This window comes from Engraulis encrasicolus, chromosome 5 (assembly GCF_034702125.1).
Source record: "Engraulis encrasicolus isolate BLACKSEA-1 chromosome 5, IST_EnEncr_1.0, whole genome shotgun sequence".
In the NCBI taxonomy this organism is placed as follows: domain Eukaryota; kingdom Metazoa; phylum Chordata; class Actinopteri; order Clupeiformes; family Engraulidae; genus Engraulis; species Engraulis encrasicolus.
In genome coordinates, this window is record NC_085861.1 from 43,749,276 (window position 1) to 43,767,421 (window position 18,146).

The 18,146-nt window shown below is 47.6% G+C and overlaps 1 protein-coding gene across 1 annotated transcript in view; it reads right to left on the reverse strand.

Annotated features, from left to right (window-relative positions):
- The window catches only part of LOC134449526 (cingulin), a 56,165-nt gene that overhangs the window by 29,162 nt on the left and 8,857 nt on the right, over positions 1–18,146 (reverse strand). The window contains exons 2-5 of the mRNA XM_063199516.1: positions 8,116–8,463; positions 7,005–7,779; positions 5,788–5,891; positions 3,694–3,763 (exon numbers count right to left, since the gene is read on the reverse strand). Of these exons, the coding sequence (XP_063055586.1) occupies positions 3,694–3,763; positions 5,788–5,891; positions 7,005–7,779; positions 8,116–8,462 (1,296 nt within the window). The 5' untranslated portion in view covers position 8,463. The remainder of the gene's footprint in view (positions 1–3,693; positions 3,764–5,787; positions 5,892–7,004; positions 7,780–8,115; positions 8,464–18,146) is intronic.

Below are 18,146 nucleotides of genomic sequence, written 5' to 3' on the forward strand. Positions count from 1 at the left end.
GGTGCTCAGCGGCAGCAGCAGACATCATATTCTACCATCAGCAGATCTGAACACACAGCTAGATGGACCAGCAGGCCGTCGGGAAGGTACGCAGCCAGGTGAACTGGCAGGCAGATGGAGAGACAGACAGACAGGTAGATGGAGATGCAGACAGAGAGGTAGATGGAGATGCAGACAGAGAGGTAGACGGAGAGGAAGAGAGACAGGCAGATGAAGAGGCAGACAGGTAAACGGCCAGACGGGAGGGCTAACGTGAAGGACAGCCCCTAAACCAGTGGCCAAGAATAACTGTGTGTGTACTCTCTAATTGTATTTATGTGTCTTTGAATTCCGTGTGTGCGTGCGTGCGTGAGAGTTGGTTTGACTGAGAGTACTCATGCGTGTGGGTATGCATTGCGTGCCAGCCGCTGTACCGTACCACCGTGTACAACAACAGGGCGGCACCATTAGGTGATGGACGGCTCCTTAAATAACTCCTCCACTACATCTCTCCTAAAGGCACCCATGTTAAGTGATGTATATAGCTGGGCCATTGCTGCCAAATTCAGCCTGTTACTGTAAAGCCCATAGGCAACAATGACAGACTGGACTGTTGTGACAAGACAGAATGCTGGGCGACAATAGGACACCACGATTCTAGCGGCCACTGGCAGAGACGAGCCAAATCAAAAAAAAAAAAAAGCATCAGTGATCGACTGGTTCGCTGGATCGCTGCCAGATTCAGCCCTTACAGCCCCATAGGCAACAATGACAGACTGGACTGCTGTGACTGACAGGCCACTATGCAAGAATAGCCCATAGTGATCCAAACAACCACAGGCCCGACGAGCCAAAAAAATTAAAATAAATAAAAAATAAAAACATCAGTGATCGAACTAAAATGGGAGCGTAAATGTTAGGGGTCACTTTGCTCTTTGTAACTTTGTAACTTTGATGTAAATGTATGCAGAGCACGTGTAGTTGGTGAAGGATTGGGCCAAAAAACAAACAAAAAAATAAAGCATCAGTGATCGATTGGTCTGCACTAAAATGGGAGCGTAAATATTAGCGGTAACTTTTCCCGGAGTGACAGAATCGGGGGTTCGCAATAATGTAAATGTATCCACAGTGCGTGTAGACTCTGATGGATCGGTCTCGGTTTGCGTGCTGCGTAAGCATAGTAGCATAACAGCAACAGTAGGTGGGTATGTGTGTGTGTGAGGAGGTGGTAGAGGCAGATCTGTGATGTATTGGTTCAGGCTGATGGCGGTGTAATGGGGTAATAGTTTTGGGTTAAGTAGCATGGCGGAAAGAGGGGGGTGGGGGGATGATTCTTCACCCAGACGTGGCCCCGCCTGTATTTCAACGTCGTGCCATCGGCCCTGTCCACCAGATTAATGCCTTAACACACTCATTAGTGCTCCGCTGAGCCATTCCTGTGTGTGTGTGTGTGTGTGTGTGTGTGTGTGTGTGTGTGTGTGTGTGTGTGTGTGTGTGTGTGTGTGTGTGTGTGTGTGTGTGTGTGTGTGTGTGTGTGTGTGTGTGTGTGTGTGTGTGTGTACTGATGTGCATGGAGTAGACTCCTCTTACTTAACCTAAAGAGTGTTTTTTGCAAGACGTCCTTGTGTGTGCGAGTGTGTGTGCGTGTCAGAGACAGAGGAAGTGTGTATGAGTCTCTGTGTGCGTCTCTGCAAGACAGCGTGTGTGTGTGTGTGTGTGTGTGTGTGTGTGTGTGTGTGTGTGTGTGTGTGTGTGTGTGTGTGTGTGTGTGTGTGTGTGTGTGTGTGTGTGTGTGTGTGTGTGTGAGCGCGTCTGTCTGTCTAGGAGTGTGTGAATGTGTGTATGTGCTATTTTGTTAATTAGTGAGCAGGAAGAGGGCCAAGCTCCTCTCCTCTCTAATGGTGCTCAGCTGCAGTGAGGCGCTGGACCACTGCCAGTCCATCAGGGCCTGCTTGGCGGTGCCAACCATTTCACACCATCCCTCAAACCCTACATACACACACGCTCATGCACACACACAGATACACACACACGTACACACACACACACACACACACACAGATACAGATACACACACACACACACACACAGATACAGATACACACACACGCTCACACACACGCTCACACACACGCTCACGCGCACGCACGCACGCACGCACACGCACACGCACACACGCACAAGCACACACACACACTTTATCGCTCAGCAATTACCATGGTGCCCATTACCAGAGGGCACAAGTCTACTTTTTGAGTACCCAAAAAGCTTTTGACTTCTCTTTCTCCTCTCCCCCTCTCTCATTTGTTCTCACTCCTATCTCCTACTCTCGCTCCCTATTTTTCTCAATTAGGGCCTAGCTCCTTTTAAACCACAGTCTCCAAAAACTGTGTCTCAGCAAAAAGAAAGTAGAGTTTCTACCCTCATCAGTCTACTAGTCTAGTTGATGTGTTCTGGTGATCCTTTGTGCTATTGAAAGCAGACAGCCCTGCTATTTTGATAAGGCTTAGGTGATGTAAGCCCACTGGCATGATGGCTGAGTTTGTCACCAGCAGCTGATCATGGAGCCTAGAAATCTAGACGACCTACTGATGAGTACTGAAGTAAGCGAGAGACAACCAGCCAGCCAGAGAACGATGGGGTAAGACAGTCAGATAGAGAGTGAGAGAGAAAGAGAAAGGGAGACAGAGAGAGAGCAAGACAGCAAGAGAATGTGAGTGACAGAGTAACAAAGGCAGAGAGAGAGAGAGAGAAAGAAAGAGAGAAAGAAAGAAAGACAGAAAGCAGAATTATTTGTAAAGGGACTGAAAATGGATTTGATTACAACCAATTATGTAGGCGGAGACCTCTTACATTTTCAATTCAGTAAGCAGAACATTAAATGTGCCCTGAACAAAGTTGTGTGTAACCAGTCTATTAATTTGACAACCTCGCTAGTGAGTGTTTGATGGTAGTTGGCCCTCAAGAAAAACTCTCTAATGGGCTTCTACATTGTACTCATGCGAGTGTTTCAGCAGAACCAGCCTGGCCTTGGGCCCTTGTGCATAGTCTTTAGAGCACTTTACTATTGGCCTAAGTAGCCAGGGTTAAATATATGAGTGCACAAGGGATTTGCAGAGAGACTCTTCAAAATGAGATGATGACCCGTGGTTTCAGGTTTTAAGGCTGCTGGATTATGGTGCGTTCCCTGACTGAGGGTCAAGAGGTTAAGGTTCAAGGGCTTGGGCACGGCCATTTAAGGGTTAAATAGCTTTTGCAAAGGCCGTTTAGGGGTTAAAAAACCTTGATGGATGGCCATTTAAGGGTTAAGTATGGAAATGGAGCGGAAGTGAAGTGGAAGGAGAGGAGAGTGGAGGAGATGAGAGAGGAGGAGAGGAGAGAGGAGGGGAGGAGAGAGGAGGGGAGGAGATGAGAGAGAGTGGAGTGGAGGAGAGGAGAGAGGAGGGGAGGAGAGGAGAGAGAGTGGAGTGGAGTGGAGTGGACGAGAGGAGAGGAGAGAAAAGGGGAAGTGAGTAGAGAGGAAGAGAGTAGAGGGGAGGAGGGAGGATGAGAGGAGAGGGAGGAGGTGAGGAAGGTGGGGGGGTAGAGAGTGTGGAGGGGGAGGAGAGGAGAGATGAGTGGAGTTGAGGAGAGCAGCGTAGATTGGAGTGGAGGAGAGGAGAGAAATGGAGGAGAGCAGAGAGGAAAGAGGAGTGGAGGAGGAGAGTAGTGTACCTTGAGAGCTTGGATCTTGTTGCAGAGCACTCGGACCTTCTGTTTGATGGCAGCATCACTCTCCCCGCTCCTGCCAGTAGAGGAAGACAGGGACATGAGTCATGCCATCTCACACGCACACAGGTGCACACAGGTGCACACACACACACAGACACACACACAGACACACACACAGACACACACACACATACACAAACAGAATAAAACCCAAATGCACACACACAAGCCCAATTTGCAATATGGCACGTACTCTCATTAATGGAAATGTTACTAGAGCGCATACATGCAAACGCACGTGTGCACCGACACACACCCGTCTAGCCCATCAACTGAGCAGACATTCACATGATGTGCATCATAAACACACACACACACACACACACACACACACACACACACACACACACACACACACACACACACACACACACACACACACACACACACACACACACACACACACACACACACACACACACACACACACACACACACACACACACACACGCAGCTATTTCTGTCCACAGTGAGGGGTGTGACGTGTGCTGTGTGCTGTGGCGTGCTACGCTGCGTGGGAGGGAGATGGCAAATGCGTTCTCACAGGGACAAGTTCCTCTCCGGGTCCCATCACTGCTCCTGTTCCTCCCTTACCAACAGCCCCCCACCCCCACACAACGCATACACACACTCTCCGTACCCACTCACACCCCCACAACATGCTCATATCCACAGACATTCTCCCTCTTCCCTGCACGCACGCACACAACACACACTCACACCTCACACAACCCACTCACACCCCCCACAACAGGCTCATAGACACAGACCCCCCCCAGCTCCCAACGCACTCACATACAGACATTTTCCCTCTCACACTCACGCACACACACACACACACAAATGGACACAGGTCACTGCACCCAAGTAAGGAATGTGCCAGCACATGGCACTCTGTGTGATAGTGGGCCAATAAAACTGGAGTGGTGTCACATTGAACATGGCACACTGCAGCGCACCGCAGAGCAGCACGGCACAGTGCAGCGTACTGGGTGATGGGTGGGAATGTCTGTGTGTGTGGCACTGCAGAGAGGGGAGAGGGAGGAGGGGGGAGGGTGAGATGATGATGATGGCTCACTGTCTCCAGAGGGGAGAGAGAGAGAGAGAGAGAGAGAGAGAGAGAGAGAGAGAGAGAGAGAGAGAGAGAGAGAGAGAGAGAGAGAGAGAGAGAGAGAGAGAGGAGAGAGAGAGAGAGAGAGAGAGAGAGGAGAGAGAGAAGAGAGAGAGAGAGAGAGAGAGAGAGAGAGAGAGAGAGAGAGAGCAAGGGCAGGATTAAGGGCATGCAGTACAGGAGTGGAAAAGTGCCCTTTCAAATGAATTGTTTTTCGTTGCTCGGAACAGTAGGCCAACAGTATATAGTGTAGATATTTTTTTTCTTCCTTTTTTTGCAAAATACCAAATAATGCTAGACATAACACTAAATTTGTATTGAAAATAAGTGTGTCGTTAGCATATACGATCCAATTGTAAATTATAAGTAACAGTACACTAACCACTATGTACTTTCTGGATGACAACAGGGTAACAGAGAGAAGTTACATGGTGTCCATCTAGGGGGTAAAAAGGGGGTAATTACAAAGTAAATACTACTAGTAGAGTAACTATGTAATACACCTTTCAAGAATTTCTATGAAACTACTGTGTGTTTTCTGGGAAACAACAGGGTAACAGAGAGAGGTTGCCTATCAGATCCAAGTTCTCTCTGTTACCCTGCTACCCAGATAATACACAGTAATTTCTTCTTCTTGACAATTACATGGTATTTACTTTGTAATTACCCTTTTTACCCGTTAAGTATCATGCAACTTTTCTCTGTTACCCTGTTGTTACCCAGAAAGTACACAGTAATTACGTACGGTAACTGTACCGTAAAAGAAAGCGTTACAGATAGAGATAGATATCCTGTAAAGTATCCTGTAAGTCCCGAAACTACACTGATAATGACCTTTAATCAACTTGCCATGATCAGACAAATGATTCATTCATGGTATGGTGAGGTTGCCGGTGATTCATGGTGAGTGTATTGTATTTATTTACCCTGGTCGTAAAACACTGTAGATCATCTGCTGCAGTTGATCGTCCTCGCCGGAGAACTCCGAGCCCGAACTTTGACCCTGGTCCAGCAGGAGATCAGGAGTGGCCTGGAAATGAAGTTTGCAGTTGACGTGACGTACAGACACACACCCTTTAATGACAACACCAGGGCATGTGTGTGTTTTGTGTGTTTATGTGTTTATGTGTCAGGAAAAGAATGGACATGTTTGAATTGATCTGGTTGGACAAGTGGCTGGCTCAAAGACAATGGACTTAGCTCATAATGGTGTGAGTATGGTTACGTGGGTGCAAGATATTCTATGTTGCCGTTTGTGTGTTTATGTATCAATGTGTATGGAAAAGAATAAACAACTTTGAAATGATCTGGACTCGAATCATTGGATTATCATTTCTCGAAAGCAGCTAACCTGTTAGCAACTTAGTAGGCTGCCTATGGGAACGCATTGCAACCAAGTAAGTTGCTAACTTAGCCAACCAGTGGACCATTTCTCCTTGCTGACTGAGTGGCTGGCTCAAAAGCAATGGACTCTGGACTTAGCTGGGAACGGAGTGAGTATGGTTACGTATATGCAAGAAATTCTCATGTTGTTTTTTGTGTGCTAATCTGCTAAAAATGATCTGAATGGGTGATTGGCTGCAATAGACAGGATTGAAATGGGAATGGTGTGGGTATGGTTACACATGTGCATGACATTCTATGCTGTTGGTTTATGTTATGCCTGGAGGAGATTGAGACAAAGACCCTGTGGGTTCAGGATTTAAGTGGTGCTGGATTATGGTGCGAGTCAAGCGGCCCAGGTTAAGTGCTTGGGCATGGCTGCTAAAGGGTTAAATGGCTTCAGAGGGCCACTGAAGGATTAGTTAAAAAGGCAGAGGGGCCAGTGAGTGGTTATGCGGGGAAAGGGACCCAACACATACCTACTATAGCCATGCAGTTGGGAGAAATTTGGAGGAGATTGTCCAAGAGGTGTCACCATTTCAATACCAGAATGCAGTGCTGCAAGCCAGCCACTCAGCCAGCCAGCCACTCAGCCAGCCAAACTCTTCACAAAATTAGCCCATACAGCCAGACTATTTACAACAACAACAACAACAACAACAAAAAAACGGTCCAGACCAAAGCCAAAGCCAAAGCATCGTTGCCAGCCAGACCAATTTCAGACGAGCCTAATGTGACAAGTGGGAGACTAATGGGTCACCTGTGCCTCGACGGGGCTGATGGATACCACCTCCACGGCGTCGTACCGCTGCCACTCATTATTGGACAGGGAGACTGAGGAGGAAGAAGAGGAGTTGGGCACAGGCGCCACCTTGCCGACAGAGTCCGAGCCCCGCCCAAGGCTGCTGTGATTGGACGAGGGCGGCGAGTTGTAGGGGTTGGTCAGAGCAGAGGAAGGTGGCGCGGCCACGGAGGCAGGGCGCGTGGCATCCACACCAGGAGAGCGCCCCCTGGGTGGACCTCCGGTACTGCGGGTCCCGCTGAATTGGTTGATCAGTCGGTTGACGGGGGTGGGGTTGTGCTGCTGCTGCTGGGTGGTGCTGGTGGGTGCAGGGGGAGGTCTAGGCTGGTAGCCGTAAGGTGGGGGATGGCCCATGGGGGGGTTGGGGGGGTTGGCTGTGGCCCGAGGGGGGCTGTCAGCAAACGACTCGGAGGAGCCATACTCGCTCCCCGTCCCTTGAGAGCCATTGAGCCCCACGTCGTGCGAGCCCCCCCACCTGTTCCTCTGCAGTCCTCCACCTCCACCTTCTCTCCGTCCCCTATCAGGTCCGACCCCTATGCCCCCTCCGTCCAGAGTGCCGTAGCTGCCTGAGCGTCCGTCGCCGGGCGGACGGCCCATGTGGTGGTCCATGGGGTGGTACTGCTCGGCGGCGTCCGGGTCACGCTCCAGCAGGGAGCCATGGGACTGCGCCCTACGCAGGTACGCGCTGTCCGGTACCGCGGCGTAGGAGGCGGGCCTAGCGTCGTCTCTCTGCCTGAGGGAAAAACAAGAGGACAGAGGGTTAGCAGAGATGTGACTGGCCCATAGCAAAAAAATAAAAAAGAATTCATGAATATGAAAATAAATGAATACAATTTTGGATTACAGTTTTTTGAAAAAAAAAAACCCACATTTTTTCCATATTCATAATTGGCATGAGGGCAATAGGAACTGGGTCAATGTAGTCTGAACAGTGCTTCAACTGATATATTAACTTAAGAACACAAACACAAACACCCATACAAATTGAATAGTTATATGCTATTACCTTTAAGTTGCATGCATGTCCAGTATTGTGTGTAGTGTAGTGTAGTGTAGTGTGGGTTCCTACCTGGGCAGACTGTTATAGCTGTGTGTCCGGAGCTGCACCCCGTAGGAGTCCCCCTTGTCCCCTTGCTTCAGTACCACGTAGGGCTGTCCTGCGATGCCCTGCACGTGCACCGCCACCCCGTAACGAGAAGAGCCCTTGCCCCCGCCACCACCACCACCTGCAGAGGAGCTCCTGGATGAGGCACCGTCCCGCTGGGCCACAGGACCCCCAGTACCTGGGCCTGCCGAGCCTGGCCGGGGGCCGGGGCCCGAGCCTGTACCCCCTCCCGAGTCATGCAGGTCCTTTATGAAGCGGATCTGCAGGCCGTAATCCACCGGAGTCTTCCGGCCAGAGGCGGGTGCCGACATACTGTAGAGAGAGAGGGAGGGAGGGAGGGAGAGAGAGAGGGGGACAGAGTGAGAGCGAGCGAGCGAGAGAGAGAGAGAGAGAGAGAGAGAGAGAGAGAGAGAGAGAGAGAGAGAGAGAGAGAGAGAGCTAGAGATAGACAGAGAGAGAGAGCTAGAGAGCTAGAGAGCTAGAGAGGGAGAGAGAGAGAGAGAGAGAGAGAGAGAGAGAGAGAGAGAGAGAGAGAGAGATGGGCAAATGAGAGATGGGAGAAAAAGACAGTCAGAGACAGAGCCAAAAGAGACCAACAGAGGGAGGCAGATAAAAAGATAACACCACGAGGAAAGGATAATTAGGAGGAGAGAAAAAGAACAAAACACTCATTTAGAATCTGAATGGCACTATGGAATACAACACCACATAATGCAGTCTTAATCCCCTCTGAATTCAGTCCTGTAGTCTCTGCAATGAGGAAACTTAGTCATTCACCCACAATCAGGCGAACAGGCACTGTGAAACGTATACTCCATATAGCCACATCATAAAGATGGTTCATGACAGATGTCAGCTCACAAGAGTCATCTTCTGAAATGTTCCCTCAATGAAACAGCATATCTGGGCTACACACCACTAGGCCTTCTTTCTACGTCTCTCTCGCTCTCTCTCTCCCTCCCTCCCTCCCTCCCCCTCTCTCCATCCTGAACAACAACAAAAGACTTATTCAGTGTTCATGAATAAGCTGGAGTAACATGTGTGTGTGCTCTAACGATATTGTATCGAACCGAGAAATCGCGATACACAGAGTCACGATACTGAAGCGTGATACAAGGAGGCAGTATTGTGATACACCTTTTCGATGTTTTGTTACCATCAGTCCAGAAAGCAACCACATGATATTAAGGGATAGTGCTTTCGAGCTTCAAATCATTATCATTATGATATTTATACTTTTTGAAAATTATCAGTAGCCTCTTGTAACATATTCTATCTATAAACTATCATAGTTTTTATTCATAATTTTATTTTACAATGTTATCGTGGGGTGTATCGAACCGTAGGGCATAAATCGTGATACGAACCGAATCGTGAGTTGAGTGTATCGTTACAGCCCTAGTGTGTGCGTCATATATTTTTTTGTGGAAGCTATGTTGGACTGACTTTACAGGGAGTGGGTTGCTCAACACAAACGAAAGTGACAAAGTCCAAAATGACAGCTGCCTAGGGCATTGTATCACAGCCGGTCTTGAGTCAAAATGGGTTTGTCGTGTCGAGCGCCTGGTTGGCTTTGATCGCATCCGACGTGTGAAGTCTGTGTGCTGTGCTGTGTTGTGCAGTGCTTGACTCAATTCTCTGGACTGAAATAAAGTAAAGAGAGAACATTTGTCTCGCGCAAACAGTCCTAAAGCGAATCATAATATCCAGTGTACAATGTCACACACACATACCCGTACACCCTTGAATGTCCTCTTTGACAGTCATGTCCACAAATGGACAAAACTGTACTTGCGCCGCACACACACACACACACACACACACACAAAGAGATGCTCCCTGACCGAAGCAGTCAGTATTGCTGCTCTTACTGCCAAAAATGGAAAGGCTGGAGGGCGACACTGCTTTTCACACCTTCTCCCATCACCTCGTGCTGTGCACGCACTGCTCTTTCCCACAGAATGACACGCGGGCACATACGCACACACTGTACATGGATACACACGGACACACACGCTACACAGCCCCTGTTCCCCAAGGTGCCTTTGAACACAACAAATGGCCATCCATCTCAACTCGTCTTTCTCCTCTTCCTGGCCATCCTTTAGTCTCTCTCTCTCTCTCTCATCTCATTCTATCACTCCATCTTCTCTTCCATTCTATAGGCCTAGTAAGTTATATTCTATTAGAATCAGTTTTTTATCCATGATTCAACGATGTGTGCTACAGACAGACTGTGGCTCGAGATTTATTAGGCTATTATGCCTATTTTATGCCCCACTATGATGAGTGTGCTATCAGGCCGCATGGTATGGGAAATGGGACGGTATGCGATAACGCTACTTTAATGTGCCCCGCGATGTTGATATGCAGAGCCTGTTCACAGCTGAAGAGAAATGCTCCATACATCAAAGCTCAGGCAGGGTTTTGTGATGCGTCTATAGCAATTGATATCACCATGATGATGAAACTGTAATATAAGCTGCTACTCTACTGTGCAGCCGTATTGTGAATGGCCCCATGTCCTACTGCAACTGCAAGTGAATGGACGGAAAATAATTGGCCCAGCCAGGTCTCCAATGGCTGGGCACTGGACTGCTCCACATGCGACCTGGGTTCCCGGCCCAGGTCATTTCCCGATCCTCTCTCTCACTTCCTTTCCTGTCTCTCCTCCACTGTCCCACTGCACCCCCCCCCCCCAAAAAAAAGAGATGGAAAATAATCAACTTGATTACTAATACTGATTAATACACCACTTAGACCGGTTTGGCTAATTATGCCAATTTTTAATTGTATTTTATTTTCATTTTATTAGGCCTACCTGATTGGTTTTGAGAACACCGTTTGATGTTGCTTAACTTACCCTTTTCTATAGGCTACAACACAAATCTGTTCACAGGAGTAACGAAACACATCAAATGATCCAATGCAGAGGATTTGACCTTTCTACATAACACAAAACCAAACAAGTGCAATTGATCGATGGCTGTGGTTCCCATCTATCCCCATGTGTGTGTGTGTTGGTGTGACTTTGAGGCACTTGTTGTGTCCAGCAGGGCCCAGCTGTGGCTGTGGCCGGCCTGATGAGTATCATATCGACTGGTGCACATGACCACAAAGCCAAGAGAGGCAGGAGGACACAAGCAGTGGCAGTGTTTCAGAGTGTGTGGCCCACGAGAGAGAGAGAGAGAGAGAGAGAGAGAGAGAGAGAGAGAGAGAGAGAGAGAGAGAGAGAGAGAGAGAGAGAGAGAGAGAGAGAGAGAGAGACGACAGAGAGAGAGAGCTATTCAGCTATCACCTTTCAGCCTGGGCTGCCACGATGCACGTGAGGCAATGGACTGGAATGCTTTTGTTACAGCGTCTTCTCGCTCCTGTTCCTCTGCAAAAAGTCTAGTTTATACTTTTCTGCCGTTGAGTCACGCAACAATGTGTTGTCAAATGGTATGCTGTGCAGCACCAGATTTCAAGTGGACATTGCAAGGTCACACACCATAAGTTTTTTTTTCGGTACATCAGTACAGCAGCCAGTTCAAATCAATGGGCTTATCACTGAAACCAAATATCCGCCAGCACAACAAACGTCTTCTGTTGGAAGAAGTCAAGCCCATAGAAGAAAATACATCAGCATAGAGGAAGCAGAAATCTAGCCTGGGCCAGACAGTGACGAATAGAATTGGGATATTGTGATGTGGCCAGAACTAGGCCTGTGGCTGTGTTGTACCTTGGTAATGCTACAAACCTGTTATGGGGGGTAACCCTATGTGTGACCGAGAAGCAACATCAATCGACTTCCTCATACTCGAAAGCACCTGCATTTAACCTTAAGAGCTTAATATAAAGGGAGGATGTTGAGGACAGAATAGGGGTGTAAATAATATCGAAATGTATCAATATATCGCAATATATTCTGATGATTGAATCGAATCGCATCGTATCCTGGGGCATTCTTAAGTATCGGAAATAATCGAATCACTGGCCCCTGCCCAATAACTTAATAGAAGTGGAAAAGTAATTGGGGAAAAAATCGAATCGAATGTGTGGGGCATTCTTAAGTATCGAAAAATAATCGAATCGAATCGCATCGCATCGAATAATAAGATATTGATATTGAATCGTAACGTCATAGAGGCTGTGATTTACACCCCTAGGACAGAATGTTGTGTTGATAGTAATCTCATCTAGTGAATGGATGGAACAAATAGTGTGGTATTGGCTTCGGGCATCTCAACACATTGCTTAACCATGTAGCAAGGGGGATAAATCACAGCACACTGTTCTTCTTTGCTGGTAGTTTATCACCAGGACCTGGAGAGTGGTTGTGTACAGGGACTCTCCTGTGAGATTTCTTAATCAGGTCAATGAGTGCAGTTGCATGAGAGTAATATTCCAATTTTAAACAGCAACATGGCAGTATTCAGTTTTCACACAACACTGTTTGCACACTGAAACGGTTTCACACATGTAAACGGAATATTCTGGAACTTTTAAACTGAATACTGACAATATTCCATTTGAATCCTACATACTCTGCATGTAAATACGCTCAATGTAGACTACTTTTATTGTATTGCTATTAAAAAAAACCTTCAGACTTCACAAAGCAACCTGACTCTTACTATGACGGCTTAATTGCCGGTTAGCGAGCTGGTGCTGCTAACCTTCAATTCAGGTGTAGTCAACTGCATGACCGCTGTAACTAAATGAATAGGAGTCAGTCCAATGGAGTTATCATCAGATGACTCATGCTCTTCAGGAATGTGCGCCAACAATATACTGTATGAATGTCTGGTTCTCCCTGAATGACAACCCATGAGGCTGACATTACTGAATAGAAACCAACAGCATGAGTCAAACGGATTAGACTTGATAATTGTGCCTGTGACCAGGCAACACACAGTTTTAAATAGTGAGGCATTTTAGTGTGTGTGTGTGTGTGTGTGTGTGTGTGCAGAGGGGTAACTTGGTCTACTGTTTTGTAGAGGGTATATTGTTGCACTATACAGTTACACTTTCACGCAAACCAATGTATACAGTATATACATCTTGAGGCTATTTGCCATCACTGTTTTGGTTGTATATGACATGTAAGAGTATATGGCGTACACCCACTTCTCACATAGTCTATACGGTGTGTGTTTGTGTGTGTGTGTGTGTAAACACACTCCCATGAAAGAATGATCTTTCCCCTGCCAGAGCGTAGAGGACTTTGAGTCCTAGATCAGTCATTAACCGAGACACCTTGACGCCCTAACACTGCCTCCCTCCCTCCCTTGTACACACACATGCTGCACACAATGTAATTTGGGTCACACACTGGCTTTAAATCGCTACAGTTGTTGCCATATAGTGTAGCCCTACTTGCCCTTTCCTAAGTCTACCCATCCCTCTCTCACACACCATAAAGCACAGACACAAACACGTAGGCACAAATACACAAACACACACAAATACACGTAGGCACAAATACACAAACACACACAAGGACACCTAACACACGAATACCAAAAACAAAGACACACACACACACACACACAGATAAAGTCATGTACACACGAAGACAAGCACACAAACACACACAGGCATGATAAAGTCATACGCACGCACGCACGCACGCGCCCACACGCACACACATCCTTTAGCCTACAGTCTGCCTTACACCCCCCATTCCTTTTGACACCCGGGAAAGAAAAGAGCGGACGTTAGCTGAAATGACCCATAAAATGGAGAGATCATCAGGAAGCCATTAGAGGTGGGATGGCCGGGGCTCTTTTGGGCCTGGCAACCTTACAGATGGAGCATCTCCACTAAGCAGAGCAGAGGCAGGAGGAGGAGTGGAGGAGGAGGAGGAGGCTGAGATGGCTTTATATGCATCTCATTGAACACGCTCAGCTTGGGCACAGGACCTAAAATTACACCTTTCATCAATCCTAAATTGGATGTAATAGAATTACTGGCTGGTGGATGGGGAAAGGAGAAAGGAAGGGAGAGAGAGAGAAAGAAAGAAAGAAAGAAAGAAAGAAATAAAGAAATAAAGAAAGAAAGAGAGAGCAAGTGAGAGAGAGCGAGAGACAGGGAAAGAGAGAGAGATCGAAACAGAGACCAAAAGAGAGAGAAAGAGGGGTGAAAGGAAATGGGGGAGAGGAGAGGAAAGGACACGGGGCATAGTATGACGTTGGGCGGAAAGGGTGATGAAAGTGAAAGAGCTGATAAGGGAGAGGTGAAATCAGCTCTCTTTTCTTTATCCGTCTGCAATATTTGCTGAACAAACCTCACAGGGCTTTCACCTCTACAACAGTCAGAAAAGTCAGACAAGCACTTTCTCCTCTCTCTCCTCTCTTGCTCCCTCCCCCTCTTGTTCCCCCCTGTTTCAAAGAAAAAAAACGGTGATAAAAGCCAGCATTTTTTTTTTATTTTTTTTTTAAACAGCGAGGACCACTCTGTTGTAATGTAGACAATTCGGAAAGGGGTGAGCAAAATGTTTTGCCTGATTATCATAGACTTGCAATCGAGATTCGATCTGAAGCAACGCCGCCGAAGGTGTTGCGTCACTAGGGGGGTGCAGCCTGGCTACAAAATGTGCTAAATAGTGGACATAACCATTAATTGTGCAGGTAAATCAAGACAGTGAGAAACACTGCATGTGAACAGGAAGAGTAGCACAGACTGAGTGGGAGTGGAGTGTAGAAAAGCTCTCCTCTCGCCCTCTACTCCTGTTCTCATTGTGCAGAAACTAATGAGACGGTGAGACGCACTGCAAGTAGACAGTAGAATAACAGAGTGTGTGTGGGAGACACGAACAAATAGGCAACAAGCTCTCCTTTCGCGCTCGGCTCCTCCTTCAGTTTTCATTGCATAGTCTACAACAACAAAGGCAGTGAAAAAGACACCGCAAGTACTGTAGACAGCAGCGTAGCACAACAGAGTAGGGTGGGACTGGAGGTTGCATTATAAACAACAAGGTCACTACAGCGAGGTGCCAAACGAGGGAAGGGGAACAAAGACAAAACACCTACGAACACCCTAAATGAGACGGATGAGCAGCGCCCGCTTTGCCACTTCATTTGGGACGATCGATTCCTCCGATGGCCTCCAAGAATGACTCCATCGATCAGCGTGGAGGGCCCTCGCGGGGGGCTTAACGAGCTCTTAATCACATGCTGGGCACGAGAGAGAGAGAGAGAGAGAGAAACAGAAGGAGAGAAAGGACGAGAGATGCTGCACCAGGACGAGCAAAGGTGTGCTTGGCTGAGCCAGACTTAACTCACAAAATGGCGTGTTATTTGGCAGCAAAACTAATTTGATTCCTTAACCTTGCACCTTTGGTTTTGCTATTCACAACAAAAACACAAAGAGAACAGACCACCAAACCCATCCCGACCCTAACCCTAACCAGCCACATAGTCTGGTGTGACAGAAAGAAACAAAATCATTAAACAAACATGGTTCAAAGTGGCCTATTTATGGCCAATCTCATGATGCCACACTAAGCATCACAGTGCCAGGCCGTACTGGACTGGACTACAGTGGACTGGCATTCCAGTGGGCTGATGTCAGCATGGTTATCTGGGAAATCCTCCCTCTAGGGTGCGGATAGACAAGCAGCCAGGGGCACAGTGGAGTAGAGTAGAGTAGAGTAGAGTAGAGTAGAGTAGAGTAGAGTAGAGTAGAGTAGAGTAGAGTAGAGTAGAGTGGGGTGACACAGTGGGGATTAGGTGTGTAGCTTGGTGGAGGGAGCGAAGCCAAGAGTTGAGTGGGTATTTCACGGGTTCTCAAAGCACTTTATACAATCTCCTTGACCAAAAAAAACCCCCACCTCCCACCTTTACTAGTTCCCCTGAAAACGTCAAGATTTTGTATACAGTTGCTTTACCAAAAACATCTATTGGAGGTTTTCATATCCTATTTCGAAATTAGACTGCAGTGCACACCATAGCCTTTCAAATTATGATAGTCACGTGTCTCCGGTACCGACTGAAGTGGAGTGGGGTGAAAGAGTGGGTATTGAGTAAGTGGGTGGGTTGGTGGGGGGAGAACGGGGGTAAATGGGTATTACCGTTTTGAAGCTGTGTTGGGAGTAGAGAGGAGAGGGGTCCATGGATGGGGTGGGTGGAATGAGTAAGTGGTTAAGTGGGGATCACTGTTTTGAGGCCATATTGGGGTGGAGTGGGGCAAAAGGCCGAGGTGGAGGAATAATAGGGGTTGGACAGAGTAAAGTGGGTATTACTGTTTTGGAGGTACCGGTGCTATTTGGAGTGGAGTGGGTTAATTGTTTGGGTGGATGAAGAGAGGTGAAGTGCAATAAGCTGGCATCAATCTCTACTAATGCTATGCCAAGGTGCAGGAATAAGGAGATGAGATGAAGAGCTAAGGAATGTGGGAGACCCAAAGGAGAAGGAAGGGAGGTGGGCATGTGGAGTACATAAACATCTCTAAAGGAGAGACCGCGAGAAGAAGGGAGGTGGGCATGAGGCGTACACAAATATCTCTAAGCAGAAAAAGAGGCTGCAGCGTTCAAGTGCGGTAGTACAACAGGTGGTGCTGTGAAGGTGGTCTTTGGCCGAGATGTAGAAAATAGCAGGACGCCAAGGCACTCTTCGAAGATAAAACCGCTTTAATGTAAAGGCTAGCTCATGTTTGAACTGAATGAATTTAATAAATACTGCCAACATGTTTCGGCCAGCCACAGGGCAAAAAGTGAACCAAGCAGACTTTATCTTAAAAGAGTGTCTTGGCGTCCTGCCCTTTTTTTGACACAAACATCTTTCTTGGAACTGGAACAAGAGTGAAGAAATGAGGAAGTGAGAGGGTCGAGTAAGTGGAGGGTAGTGGTGCATGGTTGAGTGGGTGCATGGAACATGGAGTTAATGTGAAGTACGCAGGCATCTCAATCATGGGGCTGGATCGGGGTGTAGGAGTAGAAGATGAGAACTAAGGACGGGAGAGGTGATAGAGTGTAAGCTTACACATGTAGGAATCTCTCTCCTGGGCCTGAATCAGGAATGGGGGGGAAGAGGGTGGGGGTGGTGGGGGTGTTGATAAGGTAAGTAAGGGGAGGAATGATGTGGGTAACATGGGTGATTGAGAGAACACGGGTATCTTTCTAAATGGGGCAGGATCAAGGTGTAAGAGTGAAGTAAGTGTGTGTTGATTGGTTGTAAGGGGATGAATGATGTGGGTTGCATTGGAGAATTAGCCAGGCCGCGCCCTCCTAGTGACGCAACACATTCAGCGCTACTGCTAGTCAGGCCAGGAGCAATACAAATATCGTTTCTGAGCTCCATAAAAATCGGGAACTCCTTCCACTTTGTCAGAAGGCAAAACAACCAGTAGCAAACAAGGGAGGCGGGTCAACCATGCCGTTTGGGAAATGTTAAGCGTTAAGCTCTTAGTCAGACCAACGCTCAAAGAGATTTGAAAGTCTGTGATAATCAGGCTATTGGAGAATAGCAAGGTGTTGTGGAGTGCACTGCACTGGCCATCTCTCCAGTGGAGCTGGATGGGAGCCACATTCTGTACCAAGAAGACCACTCCAGTAAATTAGCAGCTCCCCCTGCTTTCTAAGGAGGCGCCACCCAAGATGTCTGAACGGCGGAGAGGCAGACGGGTCCGTTCGGATCGTGAATGTGTGTGTGTGTGTGTGTGTGTGGTGCTCTAGGCTTACAGCTCACTGCTCCTTCGAGGGCCCTTTGGGATCACAAACAAGAAGCTACCTCACTGCGTTGGTTTCCACCCTGAATGTCCAGGGAACTGATGAAACTTGTGGTTGTTTCAGTGACACTGACAGTCACATCTTCAAGCTACAGCTACCTACAGCAGTTGAGAAGCTGATTTATGTTCAGTATGTTGTAATGGTGGATAGAGGATGAGCGTTGTCAAACAAAGAGTGCTTTGGGGGTACCAAACATATATGAGATGTTTCTCGTTCAGAGAGTGAGGCATTATGCTCACTAGTTAAAAGCAAACAAACACAAAACCTGGTGCAGTCATATACTGGG